This window comes from Cyanistes caeruleus, chromosome 19 (genome assembly GCF_971803275.1).
Source record: "Cyanistes caeruleus chromosome 19, bCyaCae1.hap1.1, whole genome shotgun sequence".
Taxonomy (NCBI): Eukaryota; Metazoa; Chordata; class Aves; order Passeriformes; family Paridae; genus Cyanistes; species Cyanistes caeruleus.
This window is the reverse complement of record NC_141719.1, coordinates 1665825-1688772: the sequence shown is the minus strand read 5'-3', so window position 1 is coordinate 1688772 and position 22948 is coordinate 1665825. Positions and strand designations below refer to the sequence as shown.

Below are 22948 nucleotides of genomic sequence, written 5' to 3'. Positions count from 1 at the left end.
CCTCCCCAGGCATGACTGGGGACATCCCAACCAACCTCCCTTGCAGTTCTAGCCCCTGGATCTGTCGTGTTTATCCAGGAGCAGATCTCACCCTGCAGAGCCAACCCTGCCTCCCAGCAGTGCCTTTGTGCCCACAGGAGCTGCCGGAGAAGTGGAGCCAGGTGAAGAAGCTGGCTCAGGCCGTGAAGCAGCAGGTGGCCCCTCTGCAGGCCAGCGAGGTGACAGCGCTGCGCCAGAGCTGCGCCAGCTTCGACGCCCAGCAGCTGCGGCTCCGCGAGCGCTTCGGGAGGGAGGCTCCCTTCAGGTACACAACTTCAGCATCACACGAGCCTGGAGAGAAAAACCTCAGCCCTGTGATGCCTTAGAGTGGCTGCCTAGAACAGAGGCTAGACAGAACTAAAGTGGGTGTTTATTAAAGGCCTTCAACAAATACACCTTGGGCACTCAAAGCCTCCCAGAGGAGGACCATGGACATGGACATGGACTTGTGACTATGAACAGTGGTCACGAGTTTTTCAGGCAGAAATACAGAAATTGGTCAATTTGTAATCAGGGCTTAATTCTCCAATTCCAGCTTCAGGTAATGAGGTCACATTCCCCCTGTTTGCTCCTCCCCAGTTCACTTTTCGGGGCCGTGTGGTGTGTCCTTGGATCTCAGGCCCAGAGGGATTGTTTTGTCTGCCCAAAATGTGAAGACAGTAGCTGACACTTTACACGGAGTTCAGAGTTATGCACTAATGCAGTGCAGGATCTGAAAAATAGAAAAAATATAAATCTTAAGGCATCACCTGGAGATCTACAGAGCTCCTCCCTGCTCACAGCCCACTGTGCCTGCGGCGGTGTGGCCCTGGGAAGACGCTGGCTTTGGGTGGTGTCAGCAGTGCCACATGGCTCAGCCATCAGGGTGTAGCACAGACCTTCCATCTCTCCTGTGGCTCTCAGAGGCTCTGTTTGTTTTATGGGCTCTTCAGAAGTCATTACAATTTCACTTACAGAGAATAAATGTTTATTTCTAGGTTTGACACCAAAAAGCCTTATCAACTGCTGGATGCAAAGCACATGGAGATTAAACAGATGGAGTCAGCCATGACCTCAATTTATGAATCAGCTGGTCTGTTTGAAGTCATGGTGCCAGAGTACAAACAACTGAAGCAGTGCAGGAAGGAGCTGTGTCTTCTCAAAGAGCTCTGGGACATGATCTCCCTGGTGAACACCAGCCTTGATGACTGGCAGACCACCAAGTGGGTGGATATCAATGTGGAGAACATGGACCTGGAGTGCAAAAAGTTTGCAAGAGAGATTCGGAACTTGGATAAGGAAATGAGGGCGTGGGACGCTTTCAGCGGGCTGGACAGCAAGGTGAAGAACATGCTGACAGCCCTGAAGGCTGTGGCAGAGCTTCAAAACCCTGCCATCAGGGAAAGGCACTGGAACCAGCTGATGCAGGTGACGGGCGTGAGGTTTGTGATGGACTCGGACACCACCCTGGCTGACCTCCTCAAGCTCAACCTGCACAAATTTGAGGGGGAGGTCCACGGCATTGTGGACAAAGCAGTGCGAGAAATGAGCACGGAGAAGGTGCTGAGGGAGCTGAGGGTGACTTGGAGCTCCAGGGAGTTTCAGTATGAGCCTCACCCCCGCACCAACATCCCCCTGCTGAAGTCAGATGAGGAGCTCATTGAAACTCTAGAAGACAACCAGGTGCAGCTGCAGAATTTAATGTCATCCAAATATATTGCTTTCTTCCTGGAGGAGGTGTCTGCCTGGCAGAGGAAGCTCTCCACCGCTGACTCCGTCATCTCCCTCTGGTTCGAGGTGCAGCGCACGTGGTCTCACCTGGAGAGCATTTTCATAGGCTCAGAGGACATCCGGGCACAGCTGCCCCAGGTATGAGCACCCAGATCCTGTATGTCCAGTCTGGAAAGTATTGAAGAAGAGACTCCATTATTTAGTGGGGTTATTTATAGTGCCAAATTCCCCAAAGCAGGGCTGTCCTCCTGCTGCCCCACTTCTCTGGAGGCTCCCTCTGTGCTGGGGTTGTTCCCCCAGGATGTTTTTGTACCCCAGGCTGTGCTTGAGCCGTGCTGAGGGGCTGAAAGTCTCCCTTGCAGCACTGCATGGCAAACACAGAGCTCCTGGGCACTGGGTGGGAGCTGCTGCCTTCCTTCGGAGGGGAGAGGACTGAGATCATTACTCAGACACTGAAAATCATCAAACAGAGCTGGCCCAGCAGCTTTGGCAGCTTTCCCCCCCCCGTCCTTCCACCCTGGTGGTGGGGGAGAGCAGCTCTTCTCCTGCTCCTCCTCAGGGTGCTCCAGCCCAGCTCCCAGGCTCATTCCAGACTCACAGCCATGCTGAGGAGGAACATGCCTCCCCCTGGCCAGGGAGGAATCTCCCCTCACCCCAAAGACAGCCCCCAGAGGATGGGGTCTCGCAGCACAATGCTGGAGCTTTGCTTTGTGTCCCTTTGTAGGACTCCAAACGTTTTGAAGGCATTGATGTGGATTTTAAAGAACTGGCCTATGAAGTTCAGAAAACCCCAAACGTGGTTGAAGCCACCAATAAACCAGGTCTGTCCCAACAGCTGGAGGACATCCAGAGGAGGTAGGTAGAGCATCAGTCCCAGGATTATGTCAGAGACTGGAATCAGCCATAAGAAGTGGTTGACCCTGTGCTCCAAGGCTTTTTCTGAAGCTCTGCTTCCTCTGCAGTCACAAATCTCCAGCTTTGCTGATCTTTCTCAAGTTTTTTTGTATCTGTGAGGTTGGTGAGGCCCTGGCACAGGGTGCCCAGAGCAGCTGGGGCTGCCCCTGGATCCCTGGCAGTGCCCAAGGCCAGGCTGGACATTGGGGCTGGAGCACCTGGGCCAGGGGAAGGTGTCCCTGCCATGGCAGGGGTGGCTCTGGGTGGGATTTAAAGTCCCCCCCAACCCAAACCTTTCTGTGATGTTTGCAGCAGAGCTGAGCCCATTTAATTTACAAAATTACCCCTGTGTACCCTTGACAAGAGGCATAACACAGCTCTCTGAGACAGACCTGAGATGGAGACACTTCTCACTTAACATACAAATCTGCCTGAAAAACACTTCAAAGTCCATGCTAGGCTGTTGTGTCAGTAGCAGCTCTCCATTTCAAATAAAGATTTGATTTTATTTTCAATCGAACAAGGCCAATGTTCCTCACAGAGAATGTTATTTAGGAACTTTGTAAGCTCAGCAGCAGTTTAGCATGTGAACACTGCAAGATTCATTTTAGATCGGAGCAAACAACTTTCCTTTCATGCTTTGCAAACACAAAAAGCTGAGTTAGTTGGAATCAGACTTTAAAATGTGGCTCATTAGAATAAAAGCAGTTCTGGAAATGTTCATCCCAGTGGATGCCACCACCTGTGGCAGCGACGAGCTTGTCTGAAGCAGTGGGTCAGACTGCAAACCTTTCCAACCTCTTCTTCCACTTGTGCTTCTGCTTTTTTATCAGGCTGCCCTGACTCTTGGGTGTTTGACCCCTGGAGTAGGGAGTGAGCTGTGAGTTCCCTTGTGCTTTGTGGATCTATTCAGGGCTGTGGGAAGGAGCAGGCTCAGCTCATGCCTGGCATTTCCCCGTGGTGGAAAGAAACTTCCAGAAAAGCCAAGGGGCAGCACAAAGCATGGCAGGGTATTTACCCACCTGTCCTGAGCTCTGCTTTGTCTCCCCAGGTTGTCTCTGTGTGAGAAGGCTTTGGCTGAATATTTGGACATGAAAAGGTTGGCCTTTCCCAGATTTTACTTCATTTCTTCTGCAGATTTACTGGATATTCTTTCCAACGGCACCAACCCTCATCTGGTAAGGCTTGTACTGCATCACCTTTGCATTTTCCAGCTGCCAGGAGTGTCACAGGGGAAGATGTTGACCTGGGGCTCTCCCTAGTGTCCTTTCTGGAGTGATTTCCTCCCAGCCTATGTGGATTAACAACTCCTTCACAGCTGATCTCCAGCTGTCATTGCTGACAGGCAACCTTGCCCTGGCTGTGTTCTGATCTAACTCTGGTGATGCTTGTGGCAGCACCTCCATGGGTTTTGTGCCATAAAAACAGTGGCTTTGTTTCTGCTGGGATACAGTGAGGTTGCAGGAAAATGACTTTCTCAGGATCTCACCCAGAACTTGTTGCTGACCTTGGATCCCAGCCTGGGGTGCCACCAAACAAAGAACCCCGGCCTGGTTGTTCCAGTGTGGGAGTGTTGACCACTGGTGGCTTGTAGAGGGCTGGTTTTTCAGGCAGAAGAGGCAATTTCCAGTAGGTGCCTCTTCCTTCCCCCTGCAGAGCCTTTGGGATGCCCTGATGGCAGGGCAGGGAGGAGCACAGCCTGCAGGAGGGGAGCAGCTGGTGGTCAGGGCCAGCTGGTGTCTGACCCTACACTGGGTTTCTGGGATGGGGTCTGAATTCCAGGTGTGGAGAATCTCTCCAGATAAACCATTCCTCCTCCTGGCTGGGCAGGACTGCTGGCTCACCCTGAGGAGGAGCTGGCAGTAACCCTCCTGTTTTAAGAAATGGCTTTAGAGTCCCTTTCCCCCCATTCCCAGGGATCAGAACCCTCTGTTCCCCATGGGCAGAGTTCAGAGGATTCAGTCCTGCAGCTGCTTTTCCAGGAGGAGCTGCTGTCAGGAAACCTCAGCCCCTGACCAGCCTGCTCTGGGAGGCATCACTAACCCTAAGGTTGCTGTGTAAACCAGATCAACGTGTTCACAGCAAATGGAGGCTGTTGGGTAAGGAATCAATTCCTTATTCCACCTTTTAGTAGTGAGCAATCCCAGCCTCCTTAAGCTTTTTTTGCAGCGTTCGTGTCAGCACGTGAATGGGGCTGGCTTGGAAATGCTCTTGTTGCCGCTACCCTTTAACTCTGCTTGGATCTGTTTGCTGCTGCTGGGTGATTTCAGCCCACAGAGTGTCATAAACACACAGCTGATTGATGCTTAAAATGGAGAGAGAGAGAGAAAACACAGGAAGCAGAGAAAAGCTGCTGTGTTGAAATGCTCCACGGAGTAAGGAGAAATTCCTGGTGCTTTCTGTTATTCAAAACTATTTGCAGTAAAATCAAAGTAAATGTCAGGCAGGATCATACACGGATACGCTCTCAGCCTTTCCACTGTAGTTTCAAAGCCTGATAATTCCTAAAGGAGGATTAAATAGACAATGATATTATCCACTTGAACTGGATATTGAGCTGGTGCTGATTCAGGTGCATTCCAGGCTCTGGTGGCAGAATTGTATCGAGTGCTGGAGCACAGCCAAGGCCCTGCAGAGGGGCTGGGAGTGGCAGTGGGCATTGCTGAGCCTGCCCACCTGCAGCTGTAAAACAGGATTCCGTGGTTGATGTAAGATTGGGAAGGATGTGTGCTTGTCCTGGTGGGGAAGCTGAGTGTCCATTGCTCCTTGATCCACTTGGCACCTCCTGGGATTTGGCCAGGGAAGGAATCAATGGTCTGTGGCCACCTGTGGGACAGCTCCTGAGCAGGGGGTGGAGTCCTCTGTGGGACACTGAATGAGAACTGGACAGACAAGCCATGATCCTATGGATTACAGGATCCATAGGACTCGAAGGAGACCCACCAAGATCATCAAATCCAGTTCCTGGCCCAACAACCCCACCCTGAGAGCGCTGTCCAAGCTCTCCTGGAGCTCTGGCAGCCTTGTGCCCATTCCCTGGGGATCCTGGGCAGGGCCAGCACCCTCTGGGGGAGAACCTTTCCCTAAATCCAGCCCAAACCTCCCCTGGCACAGCTCCAGGCTGGGGTTCTGTCCCTGTCCCAGAGGTCAGAGCTGCTCCTCGGGAGGAGCTGCAGCCCCTGGGTTTTGTCTGGGTCTCAGGCAGAAATAAAGATCTGGCTTCTCTATGGAGGAAAATTCAGGGCTTTTCTTTGGCACAAAATTGATTTATAGGAGGTAAAAAACCATAAAGTTTCCCAGTGAGGAAAACTTCCCAGTGCTGAGACCAGGACAAGGGGGAGTAGGGTGGAGCAGAACTACGTGCAGGGGAATTGGGATTCAGGGGTCATGCAGTGTCTGGATGGTTTCTGATTTTTTGCCCTGCCTGGGAGATCTCAGGATTTACTAGGGCCTACCTGTGTTCTAAATGAGTACAAGTAAGTGGAAATACTGAGAAGGACAGCAAGAGGCTCATGTTGGCAGCATCCTGGCCGTGAGTTAGAAGATGTGGTGCTGCCAAGACGTCCGAGTCACGCTTTGTGAGCAGGATTGTGGCTGTCACACCTTTGCTGCTCTCTGCTCTGCCTGTCCTGTCTCCCTCCCTTTGTTTACACAATCCCTTTTGCAGGTGCAGCATCACCTCTCCAAACTCTTTGACAACTTGGCCAAGCTGAAATTCCAGGTGGACTCTGAGCAGAAGAGCACCAAGGTTGGCCTGGGGATGTACAGTCGAGAGGAGGAATATGTCCAGTTTAGTGAACCCTGTGACTGCAGCGGGCAGGTGAGAGGGGAGACCTTGTCTGTCCCAACTGCTCCCACACCTCTTGGCTGGGCAAACCTGGCCAAGCCCTTTCAGAGTTTCACTGCACAGCCTCTGTGAGAAAAGCTGGAAGAGGTGGTGTGGAACTTAATCTTTGCTTACAGCACAGCTCTAGTCCTGCTCTGGATGGGTTCCCACAACCCATGGTGTGAGGAAGGGCTGTGGCCTATACTGGGCTTTTTAACTTTAATTAAAGTTTAAATTAATTTTTTTTTTTTTTTTTTTAATTAAAGACATTTTGAAGGTTACTCTTACCCTCCCAGCTGGAAGGGGGTGCAGACTGAAAACAGATTAAATTAGTCCATTTATATCCACAGATATCTTTGGAAAGAAAAGGGTTTTCCCCTGGTTTTCCAAATCTTCCTTATTTCATAGGATGTGTTGAAATACAAAATTTAAGAATCAAATACTGCTCAGCTTTTCTGCCCCTGTAGCTGCACTTTTCTCTATGGACTATTTCAGGAAGCTGAAGTAGGTAATACCAGCTCTGAGCTCCCCAGTGATGGCACTTGGCTTTTCAACCCTCCTCTCAGTGAGGACTTTGCCTGTGAAATACTAAATTCAGCAGGAATTGTGTTCCCAGCGTTCTCTTGCTGCGGGCAGATTGTGCTCCAGTCCCACAGGTGACTGTCATGGCCTGGAGCTGGAACATGCTGAGCTGAATTGCTCCTCAGTGGAGTTCAGTTTGCTTCCTCCTATAGCTGGATCTCCACAAAATCCCCCCTTGGAGTCTGGGAGGAGATGCTGATGCTGCAGGAGCAGAAACGGCTGAGTGCTGCGGTTTGGAGGAGCCCTGGGGCTAGTTTGAGAGCACTGAGCTGCTTGTCCCAATCCCTGCCATCCCTCATTGCCGAGGAGGAGCAGCAGGAGTTAAATCCTGGGATTTAACCCCTCCTGCAGGTCGAGGTGTGGCTGAGTCGCCTGCTGGACACCATGAGGGCCACGGTGAGGGATGAGATGAGCGCGGCTGTGGCGGCGTACGAGGACAAGCCGAGGGACCAGTGGCTCTTTGACCACCCTGCCCAGGTACTGCCCCTGCTCCTGCCCTGCTCCCAGCAGGGTCTCTGGCTGGGGATGGGAATGTTTCTGCCTTTGCTGCCCAGGGGAAAGGAAGGGTGAGTGAGTTCTCCTTTCCCCTGGCCATCTTGTGATGGGTTCCCAGGCTGAGCTCTGTGCTCTGACCAGAGCTCCAGGCAGGTGGGGACTTGGGCAGTGGCTGCTGCACCCCAGGGCTCACAGGAAGCCCCTACCCCCAGAGAGCTGAGAGAACAAATTGATGGGGCCTGGTGAGAGGAAGGAGCCCCTTGGCTGCTCCTCTGGCAGCCTCGTGGTCTCCAGCTCGGCCTCCCATGTGGTCAGACATGAGAATGGGGCTCAGGTACTGAGAATGGGGCTCAGGTACTGAGAATGGGGCTCACTCACTGAGATTGGGGCTCACTCACTGAGAATGGGGCTCACTCACTGAGAATGGGGCTCATTCACTGAGAATGGGGCTCAGGTACTGAGAATGGGGCTCAGGTACTGAGAATGGGGCTCACTCACTGAGAATGGGGCTCATTCACTGACGAGCAGCTGCTGGATGTGCCCAGGCTGGGATTTCAGTGGATGTAAAATGGATCCCTGCTCTCCTGCCTGCTGTGATAGTGTATAACAAAACTTAATTTCATGTCAGGGGTGCTTCATCCCTGATCTCCCCGTGGATCAGATGCTCTCAAACACGTGGAAACCTCGGTGTTCCCCTGCTGTTGAGCCAGTCTGTTTCCCCAGGTGGCTCTTTGCTGCACCCAGATCTGGTGGACAGCTGAGGTGGGCATGGCCTTCTCCAGGATGAAGGAAGGCTATGAGAAGGCCATGAAGGAGTACCACAAGAAGCAGGTGGCCCAGCTGAACACGCTGGTGACGATGCTGCTGGGGCAGCTCTCCAAGGGGGACAGGCAGAAGATCATGACCATCTGCACCATTGACGTGCACGCACGAGACGTGGTGGCAAAGATGATAGCACAGAAGGTGGGTGTTCCCAGCGCAGTGTGAGCCATGCTAGGCACTGAAGGGGAGATCAAGGAGTGACAGGGCAGGGACAGGCACTGGGAGCACTGCCTGGCTCAGCAGGGCCATAAGGAAAAGCATCTGGGCTTTTCTTTTCTGCAGCTTTCTTGCTCTGGTGTGAGCCCACAGGGAATCCCTTGGGTTTTGTCCACCACTCCCACACCACTGCCCTCATCACATACTCCCAGAATTGGTTGGGACCTTAAAACTCTTCTCATTCCAACCCCCTGCCATGGGCAGGGACACCTTCCCCTGTCCCAGGCTACTCCAAACCCCATCCAAGGCTTGGGCACTGCCAGGGATCCAGGAGCAGCCACAACTTCTCTGGGCACCCTGAGCCAGCCCTCCCCACCCTCCCAGGGAACAATTCCTTCCCAATATCCCATCTAACCTTGCTAATCTCTGCTAAGGAAAGAAGAAACCTCCCTTGAAATAAATAAAAATGTAAACCATCCCCTCCCCCCGGCTCTGAAATATAATCTTGAAATCAAGAACCTCTCAGCCAAAGATATGGGAATAGGAATAACAGTTATTTACTAAGGAAATTAAAATAAAAATGCAGTAGTATAAAAAAGGAAAACCAACAAAAAAAGCAACCCTGTGGCAGGGTCAGAATATAACCTGACAGCCTGTTGGTCAGGGTGTTGATGGCAGTCTGAGTAAATGGTGGCTGCAGTCCTCCTGGAGTGACAGATGTGGTTCTGTTTAAGCAGAAGGGTGTAGTTTTCCTCTGAGGTTCTGGTGGTTTAGATGGGTTCGTTTTTGGGATCCAGTGAAGAAAGGCTGCCTGTGGTGTTCTGATTCTCAGATTATATCCAGTCAGGAATGCTTGGCTCCTCCCCCTGGGTGGAGCATCTTCCAATGGGATGATGTAATTTTATCAGTCCTGCAGTGAGACCCCATGGCCCATTGACAGAAAATATCCCCCTGGAGGGAGGATGGGTGGTGGAAGAGATAAAGAACGCTGCCCCAGCTGGTTTTAACAGCTGGCAGTAGAATACAGGCTCGGTTCCATCTTGCACTGCACCCCAAGGCACGGTGGCACGTTGCAGGTGGGCAGTGCCCAGGCCTTCCTGTGGCTGTCGCAGCTGCGGCACCGCTGGGCGGACGAGGAGCGGCACTGCTGGGCCAACATCTGCGACGCTCAGTTCCTCTACTGCTACGAGTACCTGGGCAACACCCCACGGCTCGTCATCACCCCCCTGACCGACAGGTGAGCCCCCCAGAGCCTTCTGGGCCACCTAAAAACAGAGGCCAGACAGAATTCAGGGAATGAAAAGCAGTTCTATTTATTGAAGGGCCTTCAGGTGCATTTAGGGCAGACAAAGCCACCCCAGGAGCTGCACCCAAAATGGACAATGAGTCACAGATCTCACACTTTTATAGGTTTGGTCAATTTGCATATCATAATCTTCCAATTCCAGCTTCAGGTAATGAAATCATTTACCCCAAGTTTGCTCTCCCCCAGCTCACTTTTGTGGCTGCCCAGGGCAGTGGTGGAATCACCATCCCTGAAGCTGTCCAGAAAACATGTGGATGTAGCACTAAAGGACGTGGTTTAGTGAACGAGGTGCTGGTGCTGTCCTGATGGCTGGATTTGATGATCTTAAAAGTCTTTTCCAACTTTTTTTGATTCTGTGATGCACTGGAGAAGTCTCAGCAGGGCAGAGGTGCTTGTTAAAGCCCATGAGGACTTCCAGCTTAGCCATGCTCACACGGTATAAGGTATAAAAGATCACCACGGGGCCACCTGTTCTCACAGATCCTTGATCAGACCAAGAAAAGGAAGCCAAACAGAGAAAAAGAAAATATTTGGAGAGAGCAAACAGCCCTCTGGCATCCAGCCACTCAAGTTCTCTTGGCTGGTCAAGGAAGGGTGCCAGCTGCAGTGATGTAAATTTAAATTGTACCTCTAGACAGAGCACACAGAGAACCCTGATGCATTCGTGTTTTTGTTTGAGAGAACTGTGCCAAAGGAGGGCGCAGGGCTCTGCAGAGCACACTGGAGTGGCACCCAGCTCACTTTCCCCCTTTCCCTCATCCTGTGCAGGTGTTACATCACCCTGACCCAGTCTCTGCACCTGACCATGAGTGGGGCCCCCGCGGGCCCCGCTGGCACCGGCAAGACAGAGACCACCAAGGACTTGGGCCGTGCCCTGGGCATCATGGTGTACGTGTTCAACTGCTCCGAGCAGATGGACTACAAGGTGCTGCTCCCCCCAGACTGGGCTGCTCTGGGACCTGCAGGGTGGGAATCACCCAGCTGGGCTTGCTCTGGTCCATCCCCTCTCCTCACATCCCTGCTGCCTCCTTTCCTGCTGAAGAGCTTTTTCTCCTCCTCCTTTTTCGTCTCTAAGACTTGCACAAGGTTCTTTGGGAGGAAGAGACCTGGGCTGTGCTCTCTGCCCTGCTCCAGCTTTCCTTTCCCTTCTGCAGTTAGGTTGCACATCAAATTCTTCACAAATTCTGGCCTGTTCAGTCAGACCAAGGCTGTGCTGGTCCATTCCCTCTCTCCAGACCTGTCTACCCGGGCTGCCTGTCCCAGGCATGGGGAGAGACCTCTCCTGGTTTCTCAGGGACCTCTCCTGGGATGGGGCCAGTGCTGGGTCATGGGGCTGATCCCTGTGCTCTCCATGGGCAGTGGCTTTGGTAGGCCTGGATCATATTTTATCCAGCTGAGGTCTCTCATGGATGTGGGCCGTCAGTAACTCAGCCCAGGTGACCTTTGGATGGAACCAGACTGCAGAGATGTCGAGAGAGTGCAATTAGCAAATCAAGTGGCAAACTGTGCAGAGCTATAAATATTATAATTGAGTTGTGCCTGCTGCTCCCGTGCACTTTTCTAAATACCCACAATAGACTGTAAATTGCTATAAATAAACAGACAGGGAAATCAAATCCATTTTTTGCTGGAGTTGATTCCATTTGTAATTTCACTCTTGTAATTTTATTTTATTTTTTTCTTTTCAGTCTTGTGGGAATATTTACAAAGGCCTTTCCCAGACAGGAGCCTGGGGCTGTTTTGATGAATTTAACAGGATCTCAGTTGAGGTTCTTTCTGTGGTTGCTGTACAGGTAAGTGGAGAAAAGCTTCCCTTCCCTTCCCTTCCCTTCCCTTCCCTTCCCTTCCCTTCCCTTCCCTTCCCTTCCCTTCCCTTCCCTTCCCTTCCCTTCCCTTCCCTTCCCTTCCCTTCCCTTCCCTTCCCTTCCCTTCCCTTCCCTTCCCTTCCCTTCCCTTCCCTTCCCTTCCCTTCCCTTCCCTTCCCTTCCCTTCCCTTCCCTTCCCTTCCCTTCCCTTCCCTTCCCTTCCCTTCCCTTCCCTTCCCTTCCCTTCCCTTCCCTTCCCTTCCCTTCCCTTCCCTTCCCTTCCCTTCCCTTCCCTTCCCTTCCCTTCCCTTCCCTTCCCTTCCCTTCCCTTCCCTTCCCTTCCCCAGAAAGGTTTGAATCTTGGGGGATCTCAGTGCTGAAAATTGAGTTGCCAAAACATCAGAGTTCTTTTGGCCTCAAATGTCAGCTGTGAGTGCAGGTTTTGGGATCCCCGTGTTTGACTGAGGTGCTGAATTCTTCCTAGACCCACTTTGGGGCTTGGCATTGCAGAAATTAAAGTCTAGAGCCCAGAATTTTCTACACTTTGTAAATGTCTTGGTCAAAGGAATTGTTCTGAACCCCTCCACGAACTCCTCACTCTCATCTCTCTTTCTCTCATCATTTATGTGATGTCCCAAAGAAATCCCAGGCAGGTACAGGTGTTTGTGTGTTCTGTCCATTTCCCTTCCATCAGGGTCTAGTTTAAAGTTGTCATTGAAAAACATCTTTGAGGATCTTAAAATAAAAGGGGAAGCGGAACAAAAGAAGCTCAGATATGACTCAGCTGCTAATGATTCTGTGGCTCCTGGCTGGAGGTGGTGTCTGAGCAAGGCAGGGCTGTCACTCCATCAGGCTGCTATTAGAGGGTAACCATGGAGATGTTAATTGGCTGCCTTAGTCACGCAGCTCCTGTCGGTGTGGGTCCTTGCACAGAGAAACTCCCTTAATTGCTTTGCTTTAAGGTGGTGAACAGGGGTGAGCTTAGGGCAGCCAGCAGAGATTCCTCCCTCGATGGAGGTACGGGGAAGTGAGCTGGCTGCTGGGAACTGCTCCCTTGGGAAGGTGGGCAAGGAGGGTCTGGCCTCGGTGCACTCCAGAATGGAAGGTGGGCAGTGAAGTCTGCTGTGTCTTTTCCTGTTTAGGAAAAGGTTTTTTACAGAAAGGGTGATAAAGCACTGGAATCATCTGCCTGGGGAGGTGGTGGAGTCACCATCCCTGGATGTGTTTAAGGAAAGATTGGATGTGGCACTTGGTGCTGTGGTTTAGTTGAGGTGTCAGGACTGGGTTGGACTTGATGATCTTGAGGGTCTCTTCCAACCTGGTGGCTCTGTGACTCACTCCATCCAATGGAATAAGGTGGTCTGGCTCTAATGGACTCACTCCCTTTGGAAAGTGAGGGATGAGCAGAACAAAGCTGCAATCAGGCAGGTAGAAAAGACCAGCCAAGTGTCTTATGAAGCAAGCTCTTGCAACTCCTTCCAGTTTGGCTGCCCAGTCTTTTCAGCCCTTTGCTGCTTTGTCAGAGTTGGATTATGATGGGAGGCACACAGATTTACCCCAAACAGTATAAAAAGCTTTATATGGTCACTAAAAACCCAAACCAGAGCAGTGATAAGCCTCATTATGGGCCAGGTGTAGGGAGGGCAGCAGTGCTGTCCGGGGTTTTTCACACCTGAACACCAGCACTCACCATGCCCTTGGGTCCTAGGTGAAGAGTGTGCAGGATGCAATCCGGGAGAAGAAGAAATCCTTCAATTTTCTTGGAGAAGACATTAACTTAGTCCCCTCAGTGGGGATTTTCATCACCATGAACCCTGGTTATGCAGGACGAACCGAGCTACCTGAGAATTTGAAAGCTCTCTTCAGGTGAGTTGAGGTCAGGGTTTGTGACCTGTGTAATAAAACTGGCAGAAATTGTCTTTTGGAGCATCCAGGCTTCATTTTCTTGGGAAATTCCCTCACGTTGGGCATTCACAGATGGTTTCAGCCTTGTGCACCAAGTCTGGATCAGGAAATGCACAGGGAGGACAAGGGAGCTCTGTCCCATGCCATGGGAAGGGCACTGCGGGCAGCTGGGGAGAGTCTCCAGTGGCTCACTGGAGAGCACCTGCAAGATAAACCTACAAATCCACTGGCCTTGAGCTCTGCAGTCAGTCCTTTCCTGCCTGTCTCCCTAGGCCCTGTGCCATGGTGGTGCCAGACTTTGAGCTGATCTGTGAGATTATGCTGGTGGCCGAGGGCTTCCTCGAAGCCCGGGCCTTAGCCAGGAAGTTCATCACGCTCTACCAACTCTGCAAGGAGCTCCTGTCCAAGCAGGTGAGCCCTCTGCCGTGCTCTGCATCCCCCAAATCAGGGATGTGACACTCTGCTCTGCATCCCCCAAAGCAGGGATGTGACACTGCCCTGGACCCCCCAAAATCAGGGATGTGACACTCTGCTCTGGACCCCCAAAAGCAGGGATGTGACACTGCTCTGGATCCCCAAAATCAGGGATGTGACACTGCTCTGGACCCCCAAAATCAGGGATGTGACACTCTGCTCTGGATCCCCCAAATCAGGGATGTGATGCTCTGCCATGCACCTCCACAGCTGAAGCTTCACAGATTTTAGTTATTGAGTGCCTTTGTGGCAACTGCTGGGAGAAGGGAGGGTTTGTGATCACCAGAATAATGAGATTTTCAAACTGCTCTCCTGGAGGATCTGCTTGACCAACTGCATTAGTGAGGGAGATTTTTAAAAAGCCTCAAATGCCACCATGATTGGGGCAGCATTCAGTGACCCTTTGCTTTCCAGTCTCTTAGCTCCTTGTTGATTCTCCTGCCTGCAAGGGGTTCATGATGACTGTTCCTCTCTTAGTTCTATTTCTTGTCAAGTGTTGACCATGCAAGGTCACCTGCAGTGCAAAATTCTGGTTAATCAGATTTTAACTTGTCTGCATAGGTCAGAGCTCTGGGGTGAGTTGAATCAGGATTCCAAATGGAAAACCTGATCTTGGCTGTGCCAGCATGAGCTTGGGTGGGTTTCTGCCTTTCACAGAAACTTTGTGCTGTGCAGCTGGAGGCCCTGTGGCCTCCCACATGAAGCAGTCAAGCTGTTGGGCTGTGCTCTGCAGGGATTTAGTGGGGCAGAAATAGATGGACTTGTTTGGCTTGAGGGTTCCTCTCACGGCTCTTCAGGATTCCTTTCCAGCAGTGCCCTCCCTGCCCCTGCTTGGAGAACTGTCCCCAGGAGCAAATGTCCCTGGTAGCCTGGTGATGGGCAGGATGGAGAAATTTGGGTGTCTGAGGCCTCAGAATGGACTAACAAGCCTTCTACCTCAGTAGCTCCTGCAGATACAGGGCTCTGGCAGGCCTTGCTTAACCTGCACAAAGGCCAAGCGAAGTGCTTTAGGGTTTAGGGGAAAAGGTCACTTAGGTCTCCAGAGTGGTAGAGCAACTGCTGCCTTAGGGCCAGCTCTGAGCCCGTGTGATGGCATGGACAGCTGAATTATGTGACTCACTGCTCTCCCTGGTGGGAAGTCACCTTCTGAAAGGGACACCAGGTGACTCAGGCTGGTGGAGGTCTCTGGCCACAAAACAAATAAAGAATTTGGCTCCATTTCCATCGCTGACTGGTCTGGCAGCTGGGACTGCTGGCTCTTACCCCACCTGGAACTGTCTAGGCATTAACTCAACCCTGTTTTTATTTCCTTCTTCCCCCTCCTGTAGGACCACTACGACTGGGGTCTGCGGGCCATCAAGTCAGTGCTGGTGGTGGCCGGCTCTCTGAAGCGCGCAGACCCCGAGCGGCCCGAGGAGCAGGTCCTGATGCGCTCCCTCCGGGACTTTAACATCCCCAAGATCGTGGCAGACGATGTGCCAGTGTTCATGGGGCTGATTGGGGACCTGTTCCCTGCGCTGGATGTGCCTCGGAAGCGCGACCTGGATTTCGAGGCCGTGGTGAAGGAGGCTGTGCTGGAGCTGCGGCTGCAGCCCGAGGAAAACTTTGTTCTCAAAGTAAGGCCAAGGGATTTTCTGCTCTACCTGCACCATCAGCAGCTCAGCTGGCTTTTCTCAGCCCTCTTCAAAGAGGGCTCTGCACTGTCACAGAATCATAGAATGGTTTGGGTTGGAAGGGACCTTAAAGCTCCACTCGTTCCACCTGCTGCCATGGGCAGGGACATCTCCCACTATCCCAGGGTGCTCCCAAGCTCTGTCCACCTTGTTTTGGACACTTCCAGGGATGGGGCAGCCATAATATTCCTCTTGCAGACAGACCTTGATGGAGAACAGTTATGCTGGGTCTGCCTGCTCCTAAATCCTCTTCCCTGCATTGACAGAGACTGACTCCTGGAGGCTCGTGCACATGCAGCCCCCAGCGTGCAGAGCCTCCTTGGCTGGTGGCTGTCACATGTGAGCAGTGCTGGAGGCTTTCCTGCTCAGGATTTCACCCATCACGGTTGGAGTGGCCACACCAAACTTGGGGTCAAATCCCTTTGTGTGTCTGGGTCACAAATCACTGTACAGGAGGCCCAAAGAGCTAACTCCACAGAATGGTTTGGGTTGGAAGGGACCTTAGAAGACACCTCATTCCACAGGCAGGGACTCCTTCCCCTAGACCAGATTCTGTGTCTGAGCCCTGGGGGTGTTTCCCCAGGTGGTGCAGCTGGAGGAGCTGCTGAGTGTGAGGCACTCTGTGTTCCTGGTGGGTGCTGCAGGCACAGGCAAGTCTCAGGTGCTGAGGTCCCTGCACAGAACCTACCAGAGGATGAAGCGCCGTCCTGTCTGGACAGACCTCAACCCCAAAGCGGTCACCAACGATGAGCTATTCGGCATCATCAACCCAGCAACACGAGAGTGGAAGGATGGTAAATGTCTTTTTGTGGCTGAATTTGGAGATAAAAAGGGTATTTTTAATGAAGCTCCTGAGTGGCAGCAGGATGCTGGGTCTCTGTGTGCAGGTCTCACAGCCCAGGTGCTGCTCCCAGCCGTGGGAGGGTTTGCTGTTGGAAGGACATGCAGGGTGTCACAGCTTTTTGGGAATTTATCCTTTTGCCATAAGGATAATTATCATGTCCATTAACACCAGCGCTTCCCAATTCCTAACTGGGGCAGGCTGTTTTTTGGGGCTGGGCTGCTGCTGGAAGAGAATTCCCTCCTGCCCTGTGCTCTGCACTGGGGCCCCCCAAAAAGTGCCATGGCCAGGTTGCTGTGGCTGGACACTCCCAGCAGCCTTTGAGAGGTGTTTTTCCACTAAATATCCCTGCCTGATCTCTAGCACACCGTGTTTGCCAGGCTGTTGATCCTGATTGCTCCTGAGGAGGATGAAATGAGCATTTAAAACCTGCTGAAAGATTACAGAGATGTGGAGTGAAAACGTTGGGTTGTGACTAATCCAGAAAGGCAGCTTTGATTCCCTGTGTTCTGGGAGCTGAGGGGGAGGTGAGGCAGGACAGCTCCATAAATCATCCTCGGCCAGAGGTCTCCAGGAGAGGAGCTGCCACCACCTCCCCTGCTCTGCCACCACCCCTCCTGCCCCCTGCTCCGCTCCAGTGCCAGGCTTAATTCCTTTTTAATTGTGATTGGGCACCCTAAATCAAAGTGACAGAGGGAAGTGTGGGATGTAGGCAGCACCCTGCAGAGAGAGCTGCACAGTGGGGATTGTGGAGCAGGGACTGTGGGTGGCACTGGACAGCAGGAGGGACATTGGCAGGTGGCTGTCCAGGCTTCTCAATCCTCTAATGTTTCAAGAGAAAACTCCTCTCTGATGGCTCAAAGCAGATATTTACTGCATTAACCATTCCTGAAAATGTTATTTCTTGATGACAAAGAGCAGCCAGGCCATTTTCAGCACAGTCTGACAAGAGAGGATGTATCCCCTTAATGGATCAGCTCCTCCTTTTCTTCTTCCCAAGTTCATCCTGTCACTCATTTCACTGCCAGCAGCTGGAAAGTTTGTACATGTTAGGTGGAAAAAGGTCCCACAAGGGCATCCTAAAAGTGCTAGTTGTAGAACCAAACTCTTCTTTCAAGTCCCAAGACCCGAGTGTGGTGTGGATGCCTGAGGTTGGAGAGGGGCATTTCCCTCCAGCCTGGGTGTGATGCTCTCAGGCAGGAGCTGCTGCTGTGCTGGCAGTGCTGGAGAGGCTGCCAGGCTGTGCCCAGCTGAGGAATGGAGCCCAGGCAGGGCCAGGGAGGTGTTCTCTGACCCCAGCTTTGTGGGGCTGAGCTGTTCTGAATTTGCTGTGCGCAAGCTTTGTTTCGGTCATGCAATGCCACGGGCGATTCCTGACCCGGATCCTGAGGGAATAACTGGTCCTGGAGAAACAGAGAGCGTGCCTGGCACAAATCACCAGAAGAGAGGCTGTTTTTAATGTCTGCCTGGTGTTTCTTCATGCAGACCAGCCTTTCCCTAGGTATTTCCTCGTGTGGAGGAGAGTGATGGTTTCGTGGAGCTCTTGTTTGCCCTGCAGTTCTTCTGCTCTGTTCCCAGCTTCTCGCTCTTCTTAGCATTCATTATTTACTCCCCCTGAGACTCTGTATATTCTCTGTCTCCTTGATTTTACTGACATTTCCTTCTGTCACTCAATGTCAGTCTGGGCTTGTTCTCCCCTCAGTCTCACTAAAGCCATGACCTAGTGTTTAAAGCATCTTGATTTTCCTGATATACTTCAAGCCACAGGAAAAAAAACAAACTTAAGAATTTCCAAGGTGTATTCAGATGGTTTTCTCTGTGTAGTTTGTGGGGTTTTTCTCTGAGTGTCTGCTCTTCATTTTTCCTGTGTCTTATGATTTTCAGTGGGAATGTAACTCATATAGGCCCACAGTCATTCTCAGTGACAATAACTCTGATAATATGGTTTTATTTTCCTTCAAAGCCGATATCATTATTTAGTATTATTTATGTCCAGATGCAAAGAACTATGAATGTTTAAGGGCAAAGCATAATTTTTAGGAAATTGCTGGAAAAATCTGGTAGAGCAGGTAACAACTTCATTGTTCATCAACATATTCGTGTCACCCTCCCAGGACTGTTTTCATCAATCATGAGAGAGCTGGCCAACATCTCACATGATGGTCCCAAGTGGATGGTACTAGATGGAGATATTGATCCAATGTGGATTGAATCTCTTAACACTGTGATGGATGATAATAAGGTAATGGATGTAAGGTAAAGAAACAGGTATTCCTTGTCAGGTGTGATTCAGCCTGGGAGAAATGCAGATTGTAATAACATCTCCTGGAATAATGCAGCTGTGTTTCTTCAGACACAGCAAACCATATTGCATAAAGGCAATGGTGCATGAGGGAAATAACTTGGAGCTTGTTTTCATTGGAATTTCCCTTTTCTGGAGAGTCGTGCTCATGAGTAATCACAAATGTCCTGATCATAACTTTAGGCCATTTAGAAGTAGGGTAGGGACAGAATTCTGTGCCTTTTCCCCACCCTGAGGGAGTGCTTTGGATTCTGGGTTGTTGAAGAGAGAAGGACCATTCCATGACTCTCAGAAATCATGTCATGGCATCACAGAGTGGTTTGGGATGGAAGTGATCTTAAAGCTCATCCCATCCCACCCCCTGCCATGGGCAGGGACACCTTCCACCATCCCAGGCTGCTCTAAGACCTGTCTCTTGGGCATTGCCAGGGATCCAGGGGCAGCCACAGCTGCTCTGGGCACCTGTGCCAGCCCTTCCCACCCTCCCAGGGAACAATTCCTGCCCAATATCCCATCTGTTCCTGCCCTCTGGCAGCAGGAAGCCATTCCTTGTGTCCTGTCACTCCAGGCCCTTGTCCAAAGTCGCTCTCCTTAAGCCCCTTCAGGTACCAAAAGGCCACAGTAAGGTCACCCCAGACCCTTCTTCAGGCTGAGGAACCCCAGTTTTCTCTAAACTAACAGAGCTGCTCCATCCCTCTGCTCATCCTGGAGCCTCCTCTGGGCTCTGTCCATCAGCTCCAGCTCCTGCCTGTGCTGGGCCCAGGCTGGGGCAGCTCTGCAGGTGGGGTCTGAATGGGGCAGAGGGGCAGAACCCCCCGTGTCCTGCTGGGGCTGCAGCCCTTTGCTGCTGGGCTGGGCAGCCGAGCTCAGCAGTGCTCTGCATTCCTGCCCCTGGCAGAGCTCTAGGCTGTCTGTCTGTCTGTCTGTCTGCACATGCAGGTGCTGACCCTGGCCAGCAATGAGAGGATCCCTCTGAACCCCACCATGAGGCTGCTGTTTGAGATCAGCCACCTGCGCACGGCCACCCCGGCCACCGTGTCCCGGGCAGGTGAGTCCTGCCCCTCGCAGCAGGGGCCACTGGGCTGTTCCCTGTCTGCTCGTGGTCCCTTTGAAGGCTCCCAGGCTGGGAGCACAGCTGCCTGTGGCGTGCAGGGTGTGTTCCTGAGGCTCACTGAGGATCCTGAGTCCACGTGGGGTCTGTCATCCCCTTGGGGGTGTACTTGGAGTGTTCCTACTGCTGCTGTGGGGTCCTGGCTGCAGCACTGCTGAGACAACACCCCTGCACAGCTCCGTGTGGGGCTGCTGAGGAGAGAGCAGCCTGTACCCCAAAGAACTCCTGATCTTTTGCAGCAGTGCATGGGAACAGGGAATGGAGGTGTCCCCTGGTGTCTGGGGCCCAGAGCAATAGCAGGGCTCAGGGAATACCATGTTGTAAATTTGGGGCAGGTCATGAGAGGTGTGCTGGTGTCCTGAGTTACATCTCCTTGCAGGGGGCAGGTGATGAGGGACCAGGTGTGCTTGACAGGGTTTCAGTTTCAGCTGGAGGTTTCTGGTGGAAAAAGGGAGAGCCTGTGCTGTGTCCTCACTCTTCTCTCTTCTCCTGCACCTCAAGGGATCCTGTACCTCAACCCCTCGGATCTGGGCTGGAATCCCCCCGTGAGCAGCTGGATTGACGGGCGGGAGGTGCAGTCTGAGAGAGCCAACCTGACCATTCTGTTTGACAAGTACCTGCCCGTGTGCCTGGACACCCTGAGAGCCAGGTACCACTGCAGGCTGTGTCCCCTGGTGAGGACAGGTGGTCACTCCCCATGTTCCACACCAGCTCTGCTCCAGGGCTGCCCAGTGGCCTCCTTGTCTCCAGGAGCCCCGAGTGCCATTGGCTTCAGCTCCACGAAATTGGGGTGAGCAGGCAGCTGATGCTCCTGCCCATCCTTGGCTGGTCTGATCTGGTTCTCCTTGGATATTGATTTGATGGTTCCTGTGCTTGTGCCAGTTCTGTATCTCTTGGAGAATAAATCCAGGAGATCCTAAAGGGAAAGCCTCTCCTGATGTGTCAGGTCAGACCTGAGTTCACTACACAAGTTTTGGGTGAGTAGAGAAGATTTCAAAACACTGCTGAAAGAAAGTGTGGAAGATGCAAAGCAGATCATCTTCTATCCTCTCCCCACATCTTTTCCTGCCCTTTGGGGATGAGGGGGAAGCTGGTGTTTGAGGGTGGGATTGCTCCATGGGAAGTTCTCTCTTAGATTTCTTTCCTGAAGCATTTGAGCACAGCTGAGTGTGTGAGCATCCAGCCTGGGGGTGTCCCATGGCTGGACACTGACCACTGAGTGTGAAAAACAAGGCAAGGAGTGATGCTCTTAAACTGAACCAGGGGAAATTTAGATGAGGTATTAGGAAGAATTCTTGGCTGTGAGGGTGGGAGGCCCTGGCACAGGGTGCCCAGAGCAGCTGGGGCTGCCCCTGGATCCCTGGCAGTGCATCCCAGGCTTGGAGCATCCTGGGACAGTGGGAGGTGTCCCTGCCATGGCAGGGATGGGAATAGATGATTTTTAAAGGTTCCTTTCCAAACCAAACTAGTTTATGATTGTGTGATTCTCCATCCTCTGCTTGCTCCCCATACCTGCAATTTCATTAAAAAAAAAAAAAAAATAGAAAAAAATAAAGAAAATTCAGTGAACAACTGAACGTGGGCACCATCAGCCCCAAGGAGGAGGTGTCAGGAGGAGCTGCTTGAGTGCAAGCCTTGCTCCTTGGGACTGGGAGTTGGGAATCTTGCTGGGGAGTTGCTCTCTGGATGCCCAAACTTTAAAGCTGTTGGCAGCAAAGCCCATTGAGCATCTCCAGCTCTCTCTGCTGAACAATTGTCAGACCATGAAATCCCCAGGATTAGCTGCACCATCCCTGAGCTGAGTACTTTGGTAGCTTGCTTAATTCAGAAATTGTAGAACCAACCTTTCAAATAGCTCTAATTACTTTATGGAGGACTTCAGTGCTGCTACAATATTAGTTTGGAATTCTGTAAGTGTAGCTTAAACGAATGTAAAATGGCAAGATGAAAGGTTTTATTTTATTACTCCTCTATTTGACCGCTTTTGAACTCCTCGCGTTCCCAGGAAATCATTGCCTTTAGCAACTCCTCCATTTTATTTCTTTCAGGAGGATCAAAGTTTTTAAATGCCTGAAACTTCTGATTGCTGTTATTACGTGTGTGTGTGCCAGTGCCAGCGGGGCCAGGCAGAGGATGGGTGTTCTTAGTGCTTTTCCAGGGAATGAGACACCCACTGCTGCCAAGGAAAATGCTGATATTCTGGCAAAGCATTCCTGCCTTGCTTTCCTGGGCTGGGACCAACCCTGCTGCTTCACCCAGTTATATTTCCCAATTATGTTTTCCATTTCTATCCCTCAGATTTAAGAAGATTATTCCCATTCCTGAGCAGAGCATGGTTCAGATGCTGTGTTACCTCCTGGAATGCCTCCTGACGGAGGACAACACACCTCCTGACTGTCCCAAGGAGCTTTATGAACTTTACTTTGTCTTTGCTGCTGTCTGGGCTTTCGGTGGGTCCATGTTCCAGGACCAGGTAAGAAGGGAGGTGCCACATCAGCATCTTTCAGGAGAGCTTTTATTGCCTTTTGTTTTTCCTCCTACTTTCTTCTGCTTTCCCTAAAGCTGTGCCAGTGATGCTGTTTGACCTGGAAACCTGAACTAAATGATCCCTTTTGTGAAAGGCCTCATTATCCAGGGGGAAACACTGGAGAATGGCCAAGCTCAGCCTGGTGCTCCCTTGGTGCCACCACCTCGAGGCTGTGGAGAGCGAGACCAGCTTTTGTGCTCCTTGTGGAGAACTTAACCCTCCATTCCCTGTGTGCCAGCTGGGAAAAACACAGCCTGGCTTCTGTCAGGGTGACTTTCAAGCCCAGGGAGCTGGGCTGGCCCTCACCCAGCAGCACAAGCTGGGCAGGAACTTCAGCCCCTCGGTCTGGCTGGGGTGCAGCTGGTGGCACTTGGACGTGGCATTCCCGTGCCATGGCTGTCAGTCCTGGAGTGGCAGGGCCTTGGCACAGCTGGGTGTGTGGCAGGAGGAGCTGGGAGCAGGCTCAGCATCCTTCTGGGA

The 22948-nt window shown here is 51.9% G+C and overlaps 1 protein-coding gene across 1 annotated transcript in view; it reads left to right on the top strand.

The window, feature by feature from the left end:
• Window positions 1–22948, top strand: part of DNAH9 (dynein axonemal heavy chain 9) — a 146045-nt gene that overhangs the window by 20226 nt on the left and 102871 nt on the right. The window contains exons 19-36 of the mRNA XM_086857114.1: window positions 138–304; window positions 1017–1887; window positions 2474–2604; window positions 3695–3821; window positions 6311–6463; window positions 7403–7528; window positions 8270–8509; window positions 9601–9761; window positions 10599–10755; window positions 11519–11623; window positions 13344–13501; window positions 13813–13951; window positions 15343–15630; window positions 16271–16481; window positions 18643–18770; window positions 19770–19878; window positions 20443–20590; window positions 22240–22414. Coding sequence (XP_086713240.1) covers window positions 138–304; window positions 1017–1887; window positions 2474–2604; window positions 3695–3821; window positions 6311–6463; window positions 7403–7528; window positions 8270–8509; window positions 9601–9761; window positions 10599–10755; window positions 11519–11623; window positions 13344–13501; window positions 13813–13951; window positions 15343–15630; window positions 16271–16481; window positions 18643–18770; window positions 19770–19878; window positions 20443–20590; window positions 22240–22414 — 3594 coding nt within the window. The remainder of the gene's footprint in view (window positions 1–137; window positions 305–1016; window positions 1888–2473; window positions 2605–3694; window positions 3822–6310; window positions 6464–7402; window positions 7529–8269; window positions 8510–9600; window positions 9762–10598; window positions 10756–11518; window positions 11624–13343; window positions 13502–13812; window positions 13952–15342; window positions 15631–16270; window positions 16482–18642; window positions 18771–19769; window positions 19879–20442; window positions 20591–22239; window positions 22415–22948) is intronic.